Below are 21,848 nucleotides of genomic sequence, written 5' to 3'. Positions count from 1 at the left end.
ACTTCTTCTTCTTTCATATGGCATTGTGAAAAGGAACAGTTTTTATTTCAAATGATCGTCATGAATGAATGCAAAGGTTTCTTATCCAGTCCAATGATGTGGTTGATGCAGTGTGAATTTTAGCGATACCGCCAGGATGTGCATGGATGGAGCATTCATCGGTGATGTGCTTGATGGTTTGGACTTCTCCAGTCGCAGTTGGGTGTTTCGTTGAACAGTGCTGATTTCTATTCTTGCTTATATATGATATTTTCCACCTGTTGTCTATATTTGGTCTGAAAAATTATAAAAATGTAAAAAATGAAATGAATTTTTTGAAAAAACTGTTCCCGAAATTATGCTAATTTATGTAATCATGAAAATGTTGATTATATGCTAATTAGGTAGGTGTAATTGTATTCAGTTATGCAAATGTATGTAATTATGCTAATTAATTCAAATATTTCTTCTGCTTCGTTGTCTAGGGTTGTATTATCACTGGTCAACAAAAAACACGTTTTTTTCTGGCCTGGACTTTTGCAGCTGTTCTAGACTAATTTCAGGGTGCTGATTCCAAATCTGATCTCAGATTTGCTCTATCACATCTCATTTTATGCTATCGGCATACCCCATTTTCATTGATTTTACCCGAAATTAACTCGGTCACATGATTGCAAGTTGTTGCGAGTCAGTAACTGCTTTAGTGTTAAAATATGGTGCTGTATTTTTAGGATAGTGTTTATAATACATTTATGTAGATATCCACATTTATTTAATATTTTTCTTCTGCAGTTTTTATTGAAAATACAATATTTGATATCTCAAAAACCTGATGTGATAGACACAAACTGATGCCAGATTTGGAATCGGCACCCCAAAATTACCTTAAGACCATTGGAATACCTTATGCCAGAAAAAGTGTTGACCAGTGAATTATCAATTAGGATAATACAATGATTCTCACTTTAACTTTTACTGATTATGTCTTAGTGTGTTATATCAGGTCTCAAAATTCAGATCTCTCCGCAGGATATAGTTCTTATAATTAATATTATTATGCATGGACTTAGGAAGGCACCACTCAGACTCTTCTGTGTTAAGCAACTTTAATCTCAAAAAAACACGTAACATTCTAATATGCGAACTCTTATGCAAGGAATGCCAACACAGTACTCCTGGAGATGTCATCATTGAACCGTACATTTAACCCTCAATAATTATGTTTGTCAAACTGGGTAACAGAACAATTGGCTCATTCTTCAGAATAAGGTGATCATACACAGCGACAGGAAATTAATGTGACAATATTCATACGAACAGTAATAAAGAAACATGTGCCTAAGCAAAGATAGACCTCAATGAATTCATTTTTTAGATTATGCAATTAACGTAATGCCTTGGAACAATGGTGTGCAGTAGTGTGCTTGCTTGTCTAACAAATGTGCATCAATTGGCTAAGGGCTTTAATACATTCGCCGGCAAGATTATGTGATGAAAAGAAAGCTTTTAACACAATTGTATCCCTGTTTGTGTGTATTCGTTTTGGGCAGCGTTCCCCACAATTCCATCACGGGTTGGAAGTGTTTAACATTTTTTGCATCAGACTTGCAGTCGCTGTCAAAAAGGGGCGCTGTGGCCTTTGAAGTCCTGAAGTCGTGACCTATTGTGCAAGGGTGTGCTTGCTGTCACCATGTATTCCGTCCTCTCATCACGGGTTGGAAGTAAAAAAATATATTATTTACAGTGAGGGAAAAAAGTATTTGATCCCCTGCTGATTTTGTACGTTTGCCCACTGACAAAGAAATGATCAGTCTATAATTTTAATGGTAGGTTAATTTGGAGAGACAGAATAGCAACAAAATCCATAAAAACGCATGTCCAAAATGTTATAAATTGATATAGATACAGTAATCCCTCGCCACTTCGTGGTTCAAGTTTCGCGGCCTCAGTGCATCGCGGATTTTTCAAAAATATTAATCGAAAAAAAAATTCAAAAATACCGCCATATTGGCAGCCGTATTGCGGAAAGCAGCGTTGTTTCATCGTGATGCGCGAGAGAAACGGTTTCCCAGGATGCCAGACAAAGAGAGAAACTCTCTCAGAGGCTTTGTACATACCCACGGGCACTCAGACAAGGCACGTGATTGGTTCCCGGCGCGAGATCGACGAATGAGAGCACGGGTGGTTGTATCCCGTGAGCTGGTTGGCTGCGCATCATCGTTGTCATTGTCGTCGTCGTCATTACTGGAGTCAAGTCTCAAGATACTACTGTCATTGGTGAGTGTAGAACACCATAATACGTATCGTATGAGAGAGAGAGTGAATGTATAATATTAAGGTTTTATAATTAAATAGATTTAAGTAAAATATATATATAAAGTATAAATATACATATTTTAAACATTCTGTTACCCACACACACATATACGGAAATTCCTAGGGGGCCAATCCTACTTCGCGGATTTTCACCTATCGCGAGGGGTTCCGTTCCCCATTAACCGCGATAAACGAGGGATCACTGTATACCCAACCCACAGGTCTGCAAATACTGCCCCCTCTTACTCTGCAGGTTGAACCTAAGAATTGAGTGTTCAACTTCACATTCTTTCATTAAAGGCCTGTGACAGAAGGTGAATCTACTGGGGCTTCATTGTCTCAAGCTTACACATCTACCGGGTCTTCATTTGACTTTGTTTTGTCTAAGAAGTCCACCCACACCTCCACTTCCACAAATTCCTGGGAGGTTCCTCGCTCTGCCTCACAGTCAGAATTCTCCTCCTGCTTCACGTTGCCTCCATCGATGTGAAGGTCCGATTTTGGAGTTGAATCTTCATCTTCACATTTTACCTTCACATCTTCGCTCTCTACCATCACATCTTCACATTTTACCTTCACTTCTTCGCTCTTCACTATTGCCTCTTCACATTTCACCTTCGCCTCTTCAAATTTCACCTTGATACATTTCATAGTGTCCAAGCTGGAATGTACTTCTGGTTCTTTTTTCAGGAGGGATGGGCTCATTGCAGCACTTTGACTTTCACAAGTAGATTTCAGACTACACTCCTTGGGGATCTTCTGATGCCTGTGTGTTCTCTGGTGTCGATGAAGAACTGATGACTGTGCAAATGCCTTCTCACAGACAGTGCACTTGAAAAGTTTCTCTCCTGTGTGTGTTCTCTGGTGTGATTTAAGAATTGATGGCTTTGCAAACGCCTTCCCACACACACTGCACTTAAAAGGTTTATCTCCTGTGTGTGTTCTCTGGTGTCTTTGAAGATGTGATGACTTTGCAAACGCCTTCCCACACACACTGCACTTAAAAGGTTTCTCTCCTGTGTGTGTTCTTTGGTGGGTCTGAAGATATGACGACCATGAAAATGCCTTCTCACACACAGTGCACTTGAAAGGTTTCTTTCCTGTGTGTGTTCTCTGGTGTTTATTAAGAGACGATGAATATGAAAATGCCTTCCCACACACACTGCACTTGAAGGGTTGATCTCCTGTGTGTGTTCTCTGGTGGGTCTGAAGATTTGTTAAATTTGCAAACGCCTTCCCACACAGAGTGCACTTGAAAGGTTTCTCTCCTGTGTGTGTTCTCTGGTGTGATTTAAGAAAGGATGACCGTGCAAACGCCTTCTCACACACAGTGCACTTGAAAGGTTTCTCTCCTGTGTGTGTTCTCTGGTGGTTCTTAAGATGTGATGACTGTGCAAACGCCTTCCCACACAGAGTGCACTTAAAAGGTGTCTCTCCTGTGTGTGTTCTCTGGTGTTTATTAAGAGACGATGAATATGAAAATGCCTTCCCACACACACAGCACTCTAAGGGTTTCTCTCCTGTGTGTGTTCTCTGGTGTGATTTAAGAATTGATGGCTTTGCAAACGCCTTCCCACACACACTGCACTTAAAAGGTTTATCTCCTGTGTGTGTTCTCTGGTGTTGTTTAAGAGCAGATGAATCTGAAAACGCCTTCTCACACACAGTGCACTTGAAGGGTTTCTCTCCTGTGTGTGTTCTCTGGTGTCTTTGAAGAAGTGATGACTGTGCAAACGCCTTCTCACACACAGTGCACTTGAAAGGTTTCTTTCCTGTGTGTGTTCTCTGGTGTCTTTGAAGATGTGATGACTTTGCAAACGCCTTCCCACACACACTGCACTTAAAAGGTTTCTCTCCTGTGTGTGTTCTTTGGTGGGTCTGAAGATATGACGACCATGAAAATGCCTTCTCACACACAGTGCACTTGAAAGGTTTCTTTCCTGTGTGTGTTCTCTGGTGTTTATTAAGAGACGATGAATATGAAAATGCCTTCCCACACACACTGCACTTGAAGGGTTGATCTCCTGTGTGTGTTCTCTGGTGGGTCTGAAGATTTGATGACTTTGCAAACGCCTTCCCACACAGAGTGCACTTAAAAGGTGTCTCTCCTGTGTGTGTTCTCTGGTGTTGTTTAAGAGTAGATGAATCTGAAAATGCCTTCCCACACACACAGCACTCTAAGGGTTTCTCTCCTGTGTGTGTTCTCTGGTGCTGTGTCAAGTTTCCAGTACGATCCGTGCTGTTTGCATGCTGGTCGCATTGTTTCCTTCTTGTACTGAACTGCGCTGAGTGCCTTTGCTCCATCAGGCCAATTCTGCAGAGAGAGCGTCAGCTGCAAACAGAAAAGCATGTCCACACCATCTATGTGAGTATTGAGGCACAGAGGAATGCATATAAACACAGTCACACATGACTTACACATCTATAAATATTCATATTTTCATGATATAGTGAAAGAGATTCCCCAATTCATCACAAAGGGCTGTTAAGGCACACAATGCGAGGGCAAATGGTCATAAATATGCCTGGACACCCTAGTGTCTTCAAAATTAATGTTTACCAAAAACTCCAAGCACACAATTTTGGTTGTCTAGCTACAACAGGAATATTTATTTAAGAAAAATTAGCTAACATAGCAAAGGCTGTTGAAAAGAACACTATTTGTATTATGCAGAAATGTATAAATTAATGTTCATTTGCAACTTAGAGGTGTGAAGCCAGGCTCAGATGAGCTTGAATGCGAGGATGAACAGATCTAACTTAAGCTGCATATGTGCAGTGTTAATTTCCTGACTGTTTCCATTCTTATAAAATTTTGTTCTGTACCTGTTGAATTCCATGATGAAATGGGGCCTTGCATATGTTCTATAAAAAGATCACCTCCCTGGGAAAATCTTGACTTAAAACTTTCGTGACAGCAGGAATTCATATTCTCTGGTTATTTCGGTAAAGTCACGTAGATAGAAAATAATAATACAAATAAAGTGAATAGAAGAAAAAAAACGCCTAATGTAGACTGTAGCCTGGTTCTTAACCTCGGCGAGTGTATTGGCAGTCTATAATGTAGACTATTGCCTGTTTTTTTGACGAGACCTTTGCAATGGACTAGACCTTGGCGATGGACACTCACAGCTTTGTGTAATAACAGCCATAGAGGGTTCACGTGGGGATTGGCTTGCCGGTCCCGCTTTGTAGCCAATAAGGGGTGAGCCAGGGAGCATGGCCTCGGCGTGATCACGGCATGTTAGCAGGGGTGATTGGCCTGGACAATCGGGGCCTCAGCTAATGGGAAGCCGGATCAGAGGCGTGGTCCCGGGATTGACAGGGAACCATCGGGAACGGTCAACGCTGTCTACGGAGGATTGGCTGGGGGGTACCACGTGACGAAGGGATTAAGAGAGCGAGGGAGAGAGAAGTCGGGAGCAGACTTGGGAACGAGAAGAGCAGGAGTCACGCGCGTACGGGGCTCTGGGTGCCACGTGCGCGGTGGGGACTTGGCGGGAAGTCTGCCCGCTTTCCGTTGTCTGTCAGCAACGGGGAGTGTGTGAAGTGTAACTGTGGAAGTTGAAAATAAAAAGGACTGATTCCGGAAGCCGTCTCAAGAAGGTTTATTACATTGGTGTCAGAAGTTCTTCTGCGACCGTTTGGACGATCGTCAAGATGACCAAGCACCTCAGAAAAAAGAACCTGCCCGAGCCTCCATCGGAGGAAGAGGCCGAGACGGACGAAGATGAGCTGTTGGGGGCTACAGCCCCTATGCCGCCTGCTGATACTGCTCTCCTCGACGCCTCTCAGCGTCGACTGGGAGAAGATGCGACCACCGCAGGAACGAAAGACGGATGGCGGCTGATGGCGGAGCAGATCGGGTCGTTACGCGTCATTCTGCTGAGTCTGGTGACCGCGGTAGCGTCCTCACCAGCCGTGGGTCGCCAGATTGCGGATCAGCTGGACGCCGCGGGAAGGGGTCCTACAAAAAAATCGGAGTCCGCCATTGCTCCTGCCACGCGGGAAGAAGCCGACGTTTTGGGCGGGGCGGCTGCGCTGGAGCCGTCGGCCGCCATTTTGGGCGCGCCTGCCGCCACGCGGCCGCCGGACGCCATTTTGCCTGCGACGGGTGGAGCGCGGGAACCGCAGTCGGAGACGCCCGCGGCGCGCGCTTGCCACCGCAGACATCGCCTTCCACAGATTAAAGAATTTCTCGCCGGGGGCGATTGGAGTGCTTTTACGTGGCGCTTCGAGTCAGCCTTTAGATCCGTGCATTGGACGGAGGAGGAGGCGCTGGGAGCGCTACCTACACTGCTTGATGATGTTTCTCTGGGGGTCTTCCGCTCCATCCCGGCGTCCAAGAAGAAGACACTGCGAGATGCATTCGCAGAGATGGCGGAATTTTACGACCCACCGACGTCAGCCACCAGAAAATTTATGTCGCATCGCCGAGGATCGGAGGAGTCGCCTTTGGCTTATCGGGGGGCGTTAATGGCGCTGGCCATGGCTGCCTATCCCGACGCGACGGCCGATCATTTGGATCCTCTCATCCTTTCCCGTATGCTGGATGCTGGAGTTGTCTCAGGAGCTCAACATTTCTCTATCAGTGTGCGGCCACGAACCGCTTACATCGCGATGGGTGGCGCGCTGCCTGGACGCTAAGTTTAACATCAAGCGCTGGGACCAGATGGCGGCGTGGACGGGGAAACCCGAAATCGACAGGACGCCCTTGGGGTGGTCTCCACGACGGGTCGTGCACTGCTCCGACGACTCTGGCGACGACGACGTGCTGGCTACTGCTGTTCCGCATGGGATTCCGGGACGGCGGCTGCGCGACCAGCGTGGTGACTACGCAGGCCGTCCACGTGCGGGGGCCGGGTCATCCGACCGCCGGCCGACGACGGCCGCGTGTTTCAAGTGCGGCAGACGAGGCCATTTCGCCCGCGACTGCCGCTGCCGACCTCTGCTGTCGCCTCTTCCGCCAAGGGGACCTCCATCTCCTCCACCTGCTGCGGAACTGCAACAACCTCGGGCGAGTCGGCACAAATCGGACACCCGGCAGGTCGTGTCACATCATTCATCCACTCGCACTCATTCTTACACTCTTAAGGATAATTTTACTTCTCCTGCACCATTTACACACTCTGCTACACAGTGGAAGAAATTGGCTCGCAGCGTTGTGGCTGCGGCGTCAGGCTCGTCGACGGTACGGGGTACCATCGACGGCGTTGACGTCCGTATTTTGGTGGACACTGGCGCATCTGCCACCATCATTTCAGATGTTATTTTTCATTTGATGTCCATTCCTACGTCGCGGATACCCAGGGTTAATGATGCGTGTGTTGCCGCAAATGGGGGTAGCATGGGTATCTGTGGTCAGGTAGATGTGAGCATCGCTATCGGAAATATTACCGCCGCAGGACCTGTGTTGATCTCTCGCTCGCTAGCTGTCCCATGCGTGCTTGGTACTGATTTCCTGCGCCGGATGCCGCTGAAAATACGGGTCGACCAGGATTATTTGGAAATGCCGGGGGGTCGTAGGATGTCGTTCCTGCCTTCCCTGCTGGCCAGTGCGCCTACAGGTAACGCAGTTACTGCCGTAGTCGCTGCTACGGTGGAGGTTCCGTCGGGAGCGCAAATGCTCATTCCGCTGCGTTACCGAAAACCCCTTCAAATTGAAAGGAATGCGAAGGGCGTGCTATTATCCCCATCAAATTTGGTAGCTAAATCTTTTTCCTTGGCGGCGGCACAAACGATCGTGCGACCAGGTCAGGCACCTTTCATACAGGTGTTGAATGGGGGACCTGACCGCGTTGTTGTTCCGGAGGGATCGGTGCTGGCTCACGCCACTACCGATTTCGCCTCTTGTGACGAAACGCCGCGCGCCCGGATGCCCGCTGGTGGGCCTCCACACGATTGTTCGCAAGAACGCTGGATCGCAGATTCATGCGGGGAAAATTCTTCTTTGTCGAATGAGCAAAGGAATGCTCTGCGTTCATTATTGCTACGGTATGCGGATGTTTTCAGCAGAAATGAATTTGGACCTCGGCCGCACGTCGCTTTTGTCGCACCATATTGACACCGGAGCGACACCTCCCATCTGTATGCACCCTCATCGCATGAGCCCAGCGGAAAGGGAACACGTGCGCGGAGCAGTAGATGAATTGCTGGCGGCGGATATTATTTCGCCGTCCAACAGCCCTTGGGGCGCGCCCGTTGTTCTGGTTAAGAAAAAAGATGGTGGTACAAGATTTTGCGTTGATTTCCGCCGGTTGAACAAAATTTCGGTGGCGGACGCGTACCCTTTACCGAGGATGGATGACTCATTGGATGCTTTATCGGGTGCTAAATTATTTTCCACCCTTGATCTGTCCTCGGGCTTTTGGCAGCTTCCCCTCGATGATGAGTCAAAAGCCAAAACGGCATTCCGCACGCCGCAAGGTCTCTTTGAATTCAATCGGTTGCCTATGGGCTTGAATGCGGCTCCAGCGACGTTTCAACGGCTCATGGAATTGGTGTTGGCTGGACTACAGTGGGAAACGTGCTTCATATATTTAGACGATATCATTGTTTTCAGCCGCACGTTCGAGGAACACCTCCAACGCCTGGAGACGGTTTTCCAAAGAATGCGGGCGGCTGACCTCAAGTTTAAGCCTAGAAAATGTCACCTTTTGCAACACTCCATCCGTTACTTGGGTCATATTGTCAGCTCGGACGGCGTGTCCACTGACCCTCTGAAAATCAAATGTGTTCGAGAAGTGGCCCACACCCACTTCCGTGGGTGATGTTCGGCGGTTTATTGGATTCGCTTCCTATTATCGCCGCTTCGTTAAGAACTTTGCGACGTTGGCGAAACCATTACACGTTCTAACGGGCAAAAATCAAAGGTTTAAATGGGGAGCGGAGGAAGAAAGTTCTTTTAGATCACTTCGGGAACACCTCGCCACGGCGCCTACGCTAGATTACCCAGACTTCTCACAGCCGTTCATCCTTGATACGGATGCTAGTGATATCGGCATTGGGGCCGTTTTGTCGCAACGTAAGGACGGGTTGAGCGAGTGGTGGCGTACGGCAGCAGGGTTCTGTCCCCTGCGGAAACGCGATATTGCGTGACAAAGCGGGAACTATTGGCGATTGTGCATTTTGTTCGATTGTACCGGCCGTACCTGTATGGAAGGAAATTCCTCGTTCGCACTGATCATGCGGCTTTGCAATACTCCTTGAAATTGGACCAGCCGTCAGGCCAATTGGCTCGGTGGTTGGAATCGTTACAGGAATTTTCCTTCCATATTACAAAGAAGTTGAAAATAAAAAGGACTGATTCCGGAAGCCGTCTCAAGAAGGTTTATTACATTGGTATAGAAAAAAAGTCCAGGCAGCTCCAACATAGTGTTACAGAGCCTAATGAAAGAATGCTGCTAGACTAATTTGAAGTGAGACTTTGGATGCCAAACCAGAGCTGGTCGTGAACACATTAACCAGTTATAGGAGCTCCTCCACCACGTGTAGAACGACCTGATTATTCATGGAGAGCTGAGCAGGTGCAGTGTTGAATGACATTAAATTCCCAGGGAGGTGTTCTTTGGGTCTTTTGGTAAAGTCACGTCACTTAACCGAAAGACCCAAAGAATATGAATTCCTGCAGTTACGAAAGCTTTAGGTCAAGATTTTCCCAGGGAGGTGATCTTTTTGTAGAACATATGCAAGGCCCCATTTCGTCATGGAATTCTCCAGGTACAGAACACGATTCTCCAACTCAATATCATTGAGTAGCCATGACCAGATCATCAACATGCGTAACATGGTTGACCAGCCGGGGACGATCCCTTGACTATAACCAGGCATCGATTAGGGTATCATTGTTACTCTATGAAATGCATTTTTTATAGGGCCATTGCGAGCTTCTCAAAACACAATTATTTGAAAATGTTACGTAATGTAATGCATGGGGCCAGAGGGAATTTCGTCCACAGGCCAAATTGAACAGGAAAGGGATCCGACTCCGGGTCACGCAGCTTTAGATGGGCCATCCAAAAATCATAAAAATCCTCAACGAATGTGAGCAGAGGCAGAGATATCTAAAACAAAAAACAATCCAAAACCCCAAGCTTCTTTATGGTACTATAGGCCGTAATTACACCAAGAAAGCAGAGATCTAGTTTCTGCTGAAAATCCGTACTCCTGTGCTATAGCTGATGGACAGAAAATACTGCAGCCCCTTGAATAGCGAGGAGGTTACATTCTTGGAAAGTGCCGTGTGAAAGGTATTCAATACTTAAGCCTTACCTAAATAATAGGGTTAGGTAAACGGCAACTAAAATATACATCACAATTGAAATAAGTACTGTATTGTATTCCAAATAAACTAAATTACTGAAATAAATGTGGAGAAACCGTATACAAAACATTCCAAGATGAGTATAAATGTATATAAATAAAGCAGACTTACTGTGTTTTTTTGAGAACCAATTGCACCAACACTTTGAAACAAACACACATCAAAAATTCCATGCGTACTCAAGGGAAAGTTATTATGTTTTTCACACAATTTTTACCTTACCTGTTCACCTTCAACACCTGTAACACCTGCACACTCCAACACCCCGCCGCTGCTATATTTTTTCTCATTTACCACATTATCCTTACATATAATCAGGCCTGCATTTTTGCCACAAAATTCATTAACTTCCGGCTCCTTATTGTCCTCTCTGCACACGCACGGCTCACCTCTAATATACTGTAATATTTCATCATGGAACCTTTGCCAGTACCAAAATATGAGAATAGGTTTTCCCTGTTTTTCTGGCAACAAAACAGGTGTTAAGATGTTAAAACACCAAACTGAAACCTTTGACAAGGAATCATGTGTGCATTAACCACAATACTTGTGGTCAGAATGCAAAAAAAACACTCTGATAGAAAATGCATGGTCTGCTGCTGAGGCAGACTGTTTTAAAAGGTTTGAAATGGGTGTAGCCCAAGGGTCTTAAAGAAGTGGCCGGGGCAAGTGATGTTAATGTAATAAATTAGCATGTTAATGTGAAATCGAAGAGTGGTGCAATCAAAAGCGGCCTCCCTACAAGACAGAGAAGGAGTTAGGCTCTACCTGGGTAAACAACAACTACCACCACGACAACAATAACCACGATGTGAACTTCTCACTTCAGATCTCCATGAGCGCGCACGAAAATAAATCACGCTTGCTAACACAGAGCGCACGGCCGGGATACACTGCCGAGATCATCGATGACCTCGCCATCGAGAAAGTTCAGCAGCATCTGACAAGCACAACGGGGTGTCAGCCAGATGCGAACTGCCCATATCCCCCATATAACACCCCAAGTCTTCTTCCAGAGGAGGAGGTGAGGGGGGGGGGGGACGAGGGAGCCTCCGGGACCCCGTGAGACAACCCCAGGATGGGTGGTAGGGATACAGACCGGCATAAGAGATATCACAGGCCATGCGACCCAAGTACGCGAGGAGGTAACCCAAGTATGCGGGGAGGTGACCCAAGTACACCTGAATGTGACCAAGCTGCAGTCCACAGCGGAGATAGTCCAATCCGAGGTGGGAGGGCTATGCTCCATGGTCGGGGGGCTAACCAGGCGAGTATCTCAATAAGAGGCAGAACTCGAACAAATGCGCACTGGGAGGGTAAGGGGGAGTGGGCAAGGGGCCTCTTATGGAGACACCGCCCTTCCCCTTGCGTGCTATCTATGCGACCAATGGGGGCATCTCGTGAGACAGTCCCCAGATCGCCCGCGTGAGAGAAGCATCAGGGTTAAACACCAAGGCCTCCCTAAAGAGGGGACCACAGAGGGGTGCAATCCACGTGGTCCCAACACAAATAAACTTTCGTGATAATGGTGAGCGAGTGACCCCCACACAGATGCCGACAACAACACCCCAGAATGCGGCGACTGCGGGTGACTGGCTGCGGGAGCTGGTGGCAGGAATAATGGGGGCCACGTCGCTCGTAGAAGGGCAGGTGAACAGGCGGCGTACCCGGATTCTGCTGGACACGGGGGCGGCGGTAACGTCACTCGTGAGTGCAACACACTGCAGCGTGATCGGGGTTGACGTGAGCCGCCTACAGGCCCCGGATCGTGCGCTGCACACTGCAAGTGGAAGTGGGATGGGACTGCTGGGGAGGGTCACCCTTAAGGGTCGCCACGGACACCAGGTGTGTAACCAGGAGTTATACGTGTCGAGCGTGTTATGCCACGAGTGTATTGCAGGTACCGACCTCCTGGGAAAGTTGGGGCTCAGCGTGCAGCCACCGTGGAGGGCAGCGGGGAGCGGATTCCTTTCTTGGGACAAGAGCCGGGTTGCCCTCGCTTCAAGCCCGTGGCCGCTATCCTGGCGTCGGCCGTCACCGTCGGCATTGGTGTTCCACTGGGTTTTCCGTTTTTCTTCCAAACCTAAACTCAAAATATATTTGGTGGTGGTCAAACAGTCCAATGCAGGACCCTCCTGAAACATAATCTTTAACTGCTAAATAACAAATTAAATTGAAAAACCCTGAAACACAGTACAATATTTTTTATTTTACCAGGTGAGGCCCACTGAGCTGCATAGTTCTTTTTCAGAATCGACCTGGACACAAATGATAGCTCAACTTTGTGGGGTATAATATGGAAATGTTTTGCAGCAAAATTCTCAAAATGCATGTTTCTAAATGTGGAGAAAAATCAATGCCACAACAGGGAGAGAGAGAAAAAATAAAAAAATGTAAACTGCAATCATAAATGCGTCAGGGTTGGAATCGAACCCACGCCATTCTGCATACCATGTGAGGTAGTTGACATCTTGCCACCCTAGTACAATATATCACACAAAAACAAATTACAGTGAAACCTTGGATAAGCCACTTTTTGTGAACTGGTCGCGTCTGAAAACAAGAGCGGTATAGCAGCTGAAGTCGGCTTGACCTGGTAGGATAAAAAAAACTGTAGAAATATTTTAAAGAAAAAAAATTCTAAGTAGTGAGCCAGATGAAGACAAATTAAACTTAAGCAGAGAATTAAAGCAAATGCAATCAGGCGAGGGCAGGAGACAAGGCCCCGCATGGCTAGGCCCCGCGTTGTAATGTTCTAACCTGGACATCGATTCCATCCTCGCTGCTACTCAATTGATATCCCTACGAGAGGAGCGAGGCTCTACCTGGGTAAACAACAACAACCACAACAACCACAACAACAACCACCACAACAACCACCACCACGATGTCAACTTCTCACCTCGGATCTCAGTGAGCGCGCGTGTGGACTGGCAGCTTCCTGGTGTCTCGTGACGTCACGCGGCAGCAGGAGGTGACATGACGTCACTAGCGGGGTTCATCACACAATCCCCTCCCGCAACGAGCGGCGGTGTAATTGAATAAATTATGTTATTATATTTCGATTTAAAGCTTTCGTGACTGCAGGGATTCATCTTCTTGGTTCTTTCGGTAAAGTCACGTAGAAGGGAAGTAATAAAATAATAAAAATAAAACACAACAAAACAATTCTCACGACGTTTCGGCCACAACGCAAGCAGCCATCCTCAGGCGAAGAATGAAACACCCCAAGCTTGGAGCGTATATTTAAGCTGGGTTAGAGGGGGGGGAGGTGGGAAGAAGAGCGCCTAAACAAAATAATTTGCATATCAAGAGGAATTCAGCATATGGAAAATGCGTAGGAGGTGGGCGGGGGGGGTTCCAAATCAATACTATGCCCGTGCATTATGCAGGATTAGCAGCATCAAAGGGGGGGGGGGAAGGGGGGGAGCATTAACAAAGGAAAGGAATGTTAATAGTATGTAGCTGTAGTTACTAAACAACCACGTAAAAAACTACAGTATAAACTGCATGACAAACTAAAGTATAAACTACATAGCATCATCAGTAAACTTACTATACTCTACAATAAGCTGAGTTACTAACAGTAAGTAATACATGAAAAATTCTACGTTGTAAAAAATTATATAATATGCTTCCATCTAAACTTTATTCTCTTACATCACACGCGTCTATACCGTACTATATACTTCCATAGGCAAAACCAACATTAAATTACATACTGTATTGCTATAAACCACCCTATACCTTATACATTTTTAATATAACACTATGTATTATTCTACCCACCCTAATGTGTATCAAAATGGTTTATTACGTCCTTCCAGTGATTGCTAAGCCAGAATCCATCTTCTCGGTTAAAATTGTCTCTGTGTTTGTAAATGTGGATCGCCTCATGTACGAATCTCTCATGATAGCCAGATGGCTTGCAGAGAACCTCTGTCTTGGAGAAGTCAATGTCATGTGAGCCCACTGAGTTGTAACAGTGATCTGCCACGGCTGAGGTGTTTGTCCTACAGTGTTTCAGGTCAGCTTTATGTTCACGGATGCGGTCCGAGACATGTCGTTTGGTTTCCCCAATGTAACTGCTACCACAGAGGCAACTTAGTTTGTAGACACCAGGGTACTGTATGTCTGGAACCACATCTTTTACAGACGGTACCAGATCACGGATTTTATGTACTGTGTTGAATCGGACCTGGATCTTGTGTTTAATCAGGATTTTGGAGATCTTTTTTGTGACCCCAGCAATGTAGGGTAAGGTGATGGTCTTGAAAGGCTCCTCAACAGGATCCTTCTTGGTGGTTGGAGTGATGGCTTTGCGGATTGTGTAGTCGGAGTAACCATTAGCCTTAAGAGCTTGGCGTACGTGTTTGAGTTCACTGGAAATGTGTTCATGGTCGGAGATGCATTGGGCTCTATGATATAGAGTCTTGATGAGGGAATTCTTCTGGGATGGATGGTGGTGGGAATCCGGTTTTAGATAAGCATCCGTGTGGGTGGCTTTCCTGTAGACAGAGTGGCTCATTGAACCATCAGGTCTCCTTTTGATTAGGACATCCAAAAAGGGTAGCTTGCCATCATTTTCGACTTCCATGGTGAATCTGATGGCTGGGTGTATGGAATTGATATGGTCGAGAAATTGGTCTAGAGCAGGCCGGCCATGTGGCCAGATGACAAAAGTGTCGTCTACGTACCTCTTCCATAAGGTCGGGCGTAGAGTGGCAGTCTGGATGGCGTCCGTCTCAAATTTCTCCATGAAGATGTTGGCTACAACCGGAGATAAGGGGGAGCCCATTGGGGTGCCCTCAATTTGCTTGTAGAAGGTTCCATTCCAGGTGAAGTATGTATTGGTTAAGCAGTGTCTCACCAGGGGGGGTACCCCAGCATTCAGTCCTTGATGAACCAAGTCTTCAATGATTGCGATGGTGTCAGGCACAGGCACCTTGGTGAACAAGGAAACCACATCAAAACTGACAAGCAGGTCGTCTGGGGACAGGGCAATCCCCTTGATTGTTGATACCAGGTCAGTAGAGTTTAGTACTGCAGAGGTGGTTTTTCCAGTGAAAGGCCGTAGGATTTCGGACAAAAAACGAGCCAGTTTGTAAGTCGGGGAGTTGATAGTAGAGACAATGGGACGAAGAGGTGTATCTTCTTTATGTATCTTTGGCAAGCCGTACAATCTTGGTGGCCTGGCTGCAGAAGGTTTCAACGAGAACTGTTTGGTCTGATCAATTAATGCGGTTGAAGCAGAAATGATGTTGTTGGTTTTGGAGACGAGGCTGTTGGTGGGGTCTCTTTTTATTTTTGTATAGCTGCCATCGGTGAGTAGTTCTTGAATTTTGTTGTTGTATTCTATTTTGTCCATGATGACAGTGGCATTGCCTTTGTCGGCTGAGAGGATGACAATGTCATCCCTCTTTTTTAATTGAGCTAATTCAAAACGCTCATCTTTGCTGATGTTGCTAGCTGGCATCTTAGCGTTTTTGAGGGTTACAGAGATTTCCGATCTTGCTACGTCTGCAGCGATGTGACTCAAGCCCTTGAGAGCTACATCTACTCGAGCAATTATATCATTAACTGGTATGTGTCTAGGTGTGACTGCAAAGTTTAGTCCTTTAGCTAAAACGGATTTCAAACCTTCAGAAATAGGACTGTTACTGCGATTAATTACGACTTTGTTAACATCTAGCTTTTCAATGTGTGGGTCCGGTTTCTTGTTTGAGAGGCGGTTGAATTTGGAAATCAAGTTGTCCTTACATTTAGTCGACATAGCGGCAGCTGAAGAGGCAGTCATTTTTTCCACATGTTCCCAATCCGATGTGGACATTGTTGCACTCAAGGATAAGTGTGATTTGTAGAGTGTCTTGTCTAACTGATCTAGTTCGGTGCGCGTAAGTCTGATTTTCTCTGAGATAAGAGCTAAGCTAGTTCTAGACAGAATTCGTTTCGCATTAGAAGAAGTTACAGCAGCAGATGTTAGTGTAAATGCGTTCGGTATTACCTTAGAGTCGCGGCATCTCTTCAGAAAGGTGAGAGACTCGATTAGCTGAGCCTTCTTGTCCCGGAGCTTGTTGAAGGATCTCAAAGTTATGTGGAAACCCTCCCCGTAGAGGCGGTTAAATTTCGATTTAAAGCTTTCGTGACTGCAGGGATTCATCTTATAGTAGGTTTTTACCCTTTTAACTGGTACAAAACTGACACCCTTTTGTACCAGTTAAAAGGGTAAAAACCTACTATTATATTTTGCCACTGGTAAAAGAGATCTCCTAGTGTAAATTATGTTAATGAGCCGGACCCACGTGGGGTGATTGGGCTTGGCTGCTGAACCCGTCGCAATGAAATCGCGACGGTTTTCCTGAATAAATTATGTTAATGAACCGCCAGTGACTGGGCGTGACTTTTCCCAGAAAATGATTTTTACTGGAACCGAAATCGAGTGACCAACTAGACGCGACGTCACGCTCAAAAGCGCGGTAGAGGGGGGGGGTTGGGGGGTTAAATACCTTGGTGACATGACGTCACTAGCAGGGAACAGCTCTCCCTGGCGTCTCACGCCAAGTTAATGAGTGGTGACGTCAGAGAGCGAGGTCAGGGTTAGAGTTTAAGTTTATTTAGATTACATTTATATTGTTGCCTCTCTTGAACAGAGACCCCTTGGGTGCGTGAGCTCAATAACAACGTGAACATTATTGTGTGTGTACACTGTGTGTGTGTGTACACTGTGTATGCAATGTGTATGTGTGTACACTGTGTGTGTGTGTACACTGTGTGTGTACAAACTGTGTGTTTGTGTACACTGTGTATACAATGTGTATGTGTACACACTATGTGTGTGCGTGTACACTGTGTGTTGGCACAGTCGGGGGTACAGGTGGTGCATTGGCCAGTCAACAGAGTCAGTCGACCCATGGCACCTGGGTCTATCCCGTGCACATAGCCTGGCACAAACGCCATGGTGACGTCACCGCCACTTAGTGGCGAATGGCGGTTGTTGTTCTTGTAACTGTGGACAGTGCTGTGGGGGGAGGGCCAATTCCGATTAGCCTTTCCCCTCGTGGCATTCGTAGCTACCACATCAGCTAAATGGGGGCTCTGGATGGGTGTGAGGGGCTGGTAACCCCTCCACCTTCAATAAATTACAACTAAACCACGTCTAAGATTGCACTTGAAGGGTTTCTCTCCTGTGTGTGTTCTCTGGTGTTTATTAAGAGCAGATGAAACTGAAAATGCTTTGCCACACACACTGCACTTGAAGGGCAATTTTCCAGTGTGTTCTCTGGTGGCTCTGAAGAACTGATAACCATGCAAATGTATTCTCACACACAGTGCACTTGAAGGGTTTCTCTCCTGTGTGAGTTCCCTGGTGCTGTGTCAAATTTCAAGTACGATCCGTGCTGTTTCCTTCTTGTACCGAGCTGCGCTGAGTGCCTTTCCTCCATCAGACCAATTCTGCAGAGGAAGCGCAATATACACAGTCACACATGACTTACACGGCTATACTTTTTCATATATTCATGATATAGTAAAAAAGATTCCCCAATTCATCACAGGGGCTAAGGCACACAATGATAGGGCTAATGGTCATACATATGCCTGGAAACCCTAGTATCTTCAAAATGAATGTAAACCCAAAACTCCAAGCACACAATTTTGGCTGTCTGGCTACAAAAAGAATATTTATAAAAATTCAGCAAGCATAGCAAAGGATGTTGAACATAATACTCTTTGTATTAATGTTAAATCGCAACTTAGAGGTGTGAAGCCAGGCTCAGAATTGTTTGAATGCTTTGATGAACAGATCTAACTTCAGCTAGAAATGTGCTGTGTTAATTTCCTGACTTTATTCATTCTTAGAAAAAGTTCCAGAAAAAAACAGAAATAAACAATTGTTTTGATTTAACCTGCGTGTTCAATTGAGTTAATATATTTTACATCAGATACAAACTTGACACTGTCACACACTGGCATGGTAAATATGTGGTGGTGTCCAGAACCATGCCTGGCAGCCTTCATCTGCTCAGTATTAATGTTTCCTCACTTCACCATGTAATTAATTGAGGATCAATCAACATAGAAGTCCATAATAAGTTCGGCTTTCACTTCTCAATAATGTTTGCTGTCGACGATTATCAAACTCTAATTTTTGAATTCATGATGCAGTGATATAACTGCGCCACCGCTCCTCACATATATACAGTTTTACATACACATACATTGCACGTGGATCATTAACACGTGCTATAAAAAACAGCCACCATTCCAATCAGATGCTTACCCTGGTTTCTCACCGTTCGTGGCTCCGCCCCCTACCTGCCTGCTAACCCGTCTGTGTTGTGTGTGTCTTAACCGCTATCTCCGCCTCGCTGTGCGCTGCGTTGCACCGCTAGCTGAGTAGTTAACCTTGCGTCCAATAAACCTGGTAAGAAAAACTGGTAAGAAAACAGCACAGATACAACATATGTTAATACACGGAAACACCAACACAATGAATGAACACCACATCATCATACCATTGTCTTAGATAACATGTTTCTCAACAATAGATCCTGGATGGACCAGGCCCCTACATTACCACTGAATAACTATACAAGAGCATAAGCTGCTGTTACATAAAGGCACATCGTGTATTCATCACATTGCACCCCAAATGTACATTATTACACATAACACTGAATTGTGGATGAGATATTTCGTCATCCTTGCTCTCAGGATCGCAATAAAGTTACTTGGGTACAAGTTTGACTCGATTTATTAAATTACAAGTAACATTCACAATAAGGAAAGTACAGTAGCAGGCTTCGTTGTTAACTAGCACGCGTATTTATCATAACAATTTAACAGCATTATAAAGGCATTTGCATCATTATAACGGTCATTCTAACATTATAACAGCATTGCCAATATATGAACATAAACGGACTTACAGACAATGCTTCTTAAAGTCCCACAATGGACAATTGCGGCTGGCTTCACTGGGACGCGATGTGTGCCGCCATCTTGAATTATGTGTGTAATGGCCGACACCCCGTGGTTTAGCGGGAATCTTAAATCGCAACTTCCTGGTCACGTGACCAAAATTAGCATCAAAAACAGGAAATTCCTGTGTACATACGCCCCCCCCCTCCCCCCACCTGCCGTGAGGCTAAACCCCTGCCGTGAGGCAGAACAGTCTATAATCTGTTGCCTGCTTCTTTACCTCACTCAGTGTACTGCCAGCCTTTCATGTCGACTGTATCCTGCTTTTTCAGCTGCTGACCATATTACCAGCTTTTTATGTCTACTGTAGCAATGCTTATGTCATTGAGTCAGCATACTGGCAGTCTGTAATCTAGACTGTAGCCTACTTCTCAACTTACCTGTACGTACTGCTGCTCTTTAATGTAAACTTATTTCATCTTATTTCTTCACTGCATTTCTATTGTTTCGATTGCGCACGTCACGCTATTTACTGATATGTAGTACTGCGATGCCGATTAATATGTTATACTGCTAAATACGTTGGATTTTCTTAGCTACAGCTCATTGCATTTCGTCTATCGTTTTGTGACATTTGTGGGAACATCACCCATTTAAATTTTGCCTTTACTTTTCACCAAAGCGGGGAGCACGCAGGGAGGATCAATGTCCACAATATTGTTGACCTTGCTTTCTTACGGTGGGTGAGGATCATTGTGAGAGAGACATTGTTCTTCCATACCAAAAAAACACCATCGCACAATTTCTTGACACTAACAGAGCATACGATGCCCTACAATAACACATTTTTCTGTCGCAAGGCCAAGATGGGTACCACGTCAAGACTCCTCCAATTACAAAGCTGCAGGACAAAGACATCCTAACGAAACTGTCTCCTCTAAAAAAAAGTATATTCCTTCGTGATCATGGACAGAGGAGGACACCACATTATGGTGCGCCAACCTCTTTCACCAATCTTAATTTTAGAACTTTCGTGACTGCAGGAATTATTATTTGTTTCTTTCGGTTAAGTCACGTCTAAAGATAAAATAACAAATTAAATTAAATAATAGAATACGACGTTTCGATTGCAACACAAGCAATCATCATCAGGTATAATGAAATAGCGACATAAAATCTAACCAGAAAACTATAGACAGACATATTAGCAGACAGATATCACCAAGATACATAGCGAGAGCAACACAGGTAACAGAGAGGGGTGATCGTCTCTGTGTGGTGGCCTTAAATAGACAGAGGGGGGGGGCGGAGGCAGAGAGAGGGAGGAGGGTTAGAGAAAAAATTAGCATATCAATGAGTGGTCAACAGACGTCGTGCTGCGAATGCGATGGCACGGCAAGCAAGCCTGAAAATCAGGAGAAGGACACACTAAAATTAAATAACCTAGTAAAATATCGAAATGTAATGTAATACAACACAGAGGGTCGGTCAACACACAATTAACGCATAGCCTGGTTGATTACGTATTTCAAAGATTGCTAAGTTAGAATTTAAGTGTGAACAATCTAAAGAGAGGACACAGGCAGAGAAAACAAGTCGCCAGAGAGAGAGAAAAAAGATAAGCTTAAAACTTCCCCGTAGAAGTGGTTCAATCTTAATTTTAGAACTTTCGTGACTGCAGGAATTATTATTTGTTTCTTTCGGTTAAGTCACGTCTAAAGATAAAATAACAAATTAAATTAAATAATAGAATACGACGTTTCGATTGCAACACAAGCAATCATCATCAGGTATAATGAAATAGCGACATAAAATCTAACCAGAAAACTATAGACAGACATATTAGCAGACAGATATCACCAAGATACATAGCGAGAGCAACACAGGTAACAGAGAGGGGTGATCGTCTCTGTGTGGTGGCCTTAAATAGACAGAGGGGGGGGCGGAGGCAGAGAGAGGGAGGAGGGTTAGAGAAAAAATTAGCATATCAATGAGTGGTCAACAGACGTGGTGCTGCGAATGCGATGGCACGGCAAGCAAGCCTGAAAATCAGGAGAAGGACACACTAAAATTAAATAACCTAGTAAAATATCGAAATGTAATGTAATACAACACAGAGGGTCGGTCAACACACAATTAACGCATAGCCTGGTTGATTACGTATTTCAAAGATTGCTAAGTTAGAATTTAAGTGTGAACAATCTAAAGAGAGGACACAGGCAGAGAAAACAAGTCGCCAGAGAGAGAGAAAAAAGATAAGCTTATAACTTCCCCGTAGAAGTGGTTCAATCTTAATTTTAGAACTTTCGTG

The 21,848-nt window shown here is 45.3% G+C and overlaps 1 protein-coding gene across 2 annotated transcripts; it reads right to left on the bottom strand.

Annotated features, from left to right (window-relative positions):
* Positions 1-1,068: 1,068 nt before the first annotated feature.
* On the bottom strand, positions 1,069-13,580 carry LOC144738140 (uncharacterized). Of its 2 annotated transcripts, none has more exons than XM_078621084.1 (3): positions 13,521-13,580; positions 12,527-12,701; positions 1,069-7,297 (listed from the first exon to the last, which is right to left on the bottom strand). In XM_078621084.1, exon 3 carries the CDS (start codon positions 4,597-4,599, stop codon positions 2,641-2,643), a length of 1,959 nt encoding a protein of 652 aa, XP_078477210.1. In that variant the 5' UTR covers positions 4,600-7,297; positions 12,527-12,701; positions 13,521-13,580; the 3' UTR covers positions 1,069-2,640. The 2 variants fall into 2 exon arrangements, with proteins under 2 accessions (XP_078477210.1, XP_078477211.1); XM_078621085.1 differs by having other exon boundaries at positions 1,069-4,627.
* Between the last annotated feature and the right edge of the window lie 8,268 nt (positions 13,581-21,848).

The sequence above is a fragment of the Lampetra planeri genome, chromosome 78 (assembly GCF_965212315.1).
Source record: "Lampetra planeri chromosome 78, kcLamPlan1.2.h2, whole genome shotgun sequence".
NCBI classification, from domain to species: domain Eukaryota; kingdom Metazoa; phylum Chordata; class Hyperoartia; order Petromyzontiformes; family Petromyzontidae; genus Lampetra; species Lampetra planeri.
This window is presented reverse-complemented; position numbering and strand designations above follow the sequence as displayed.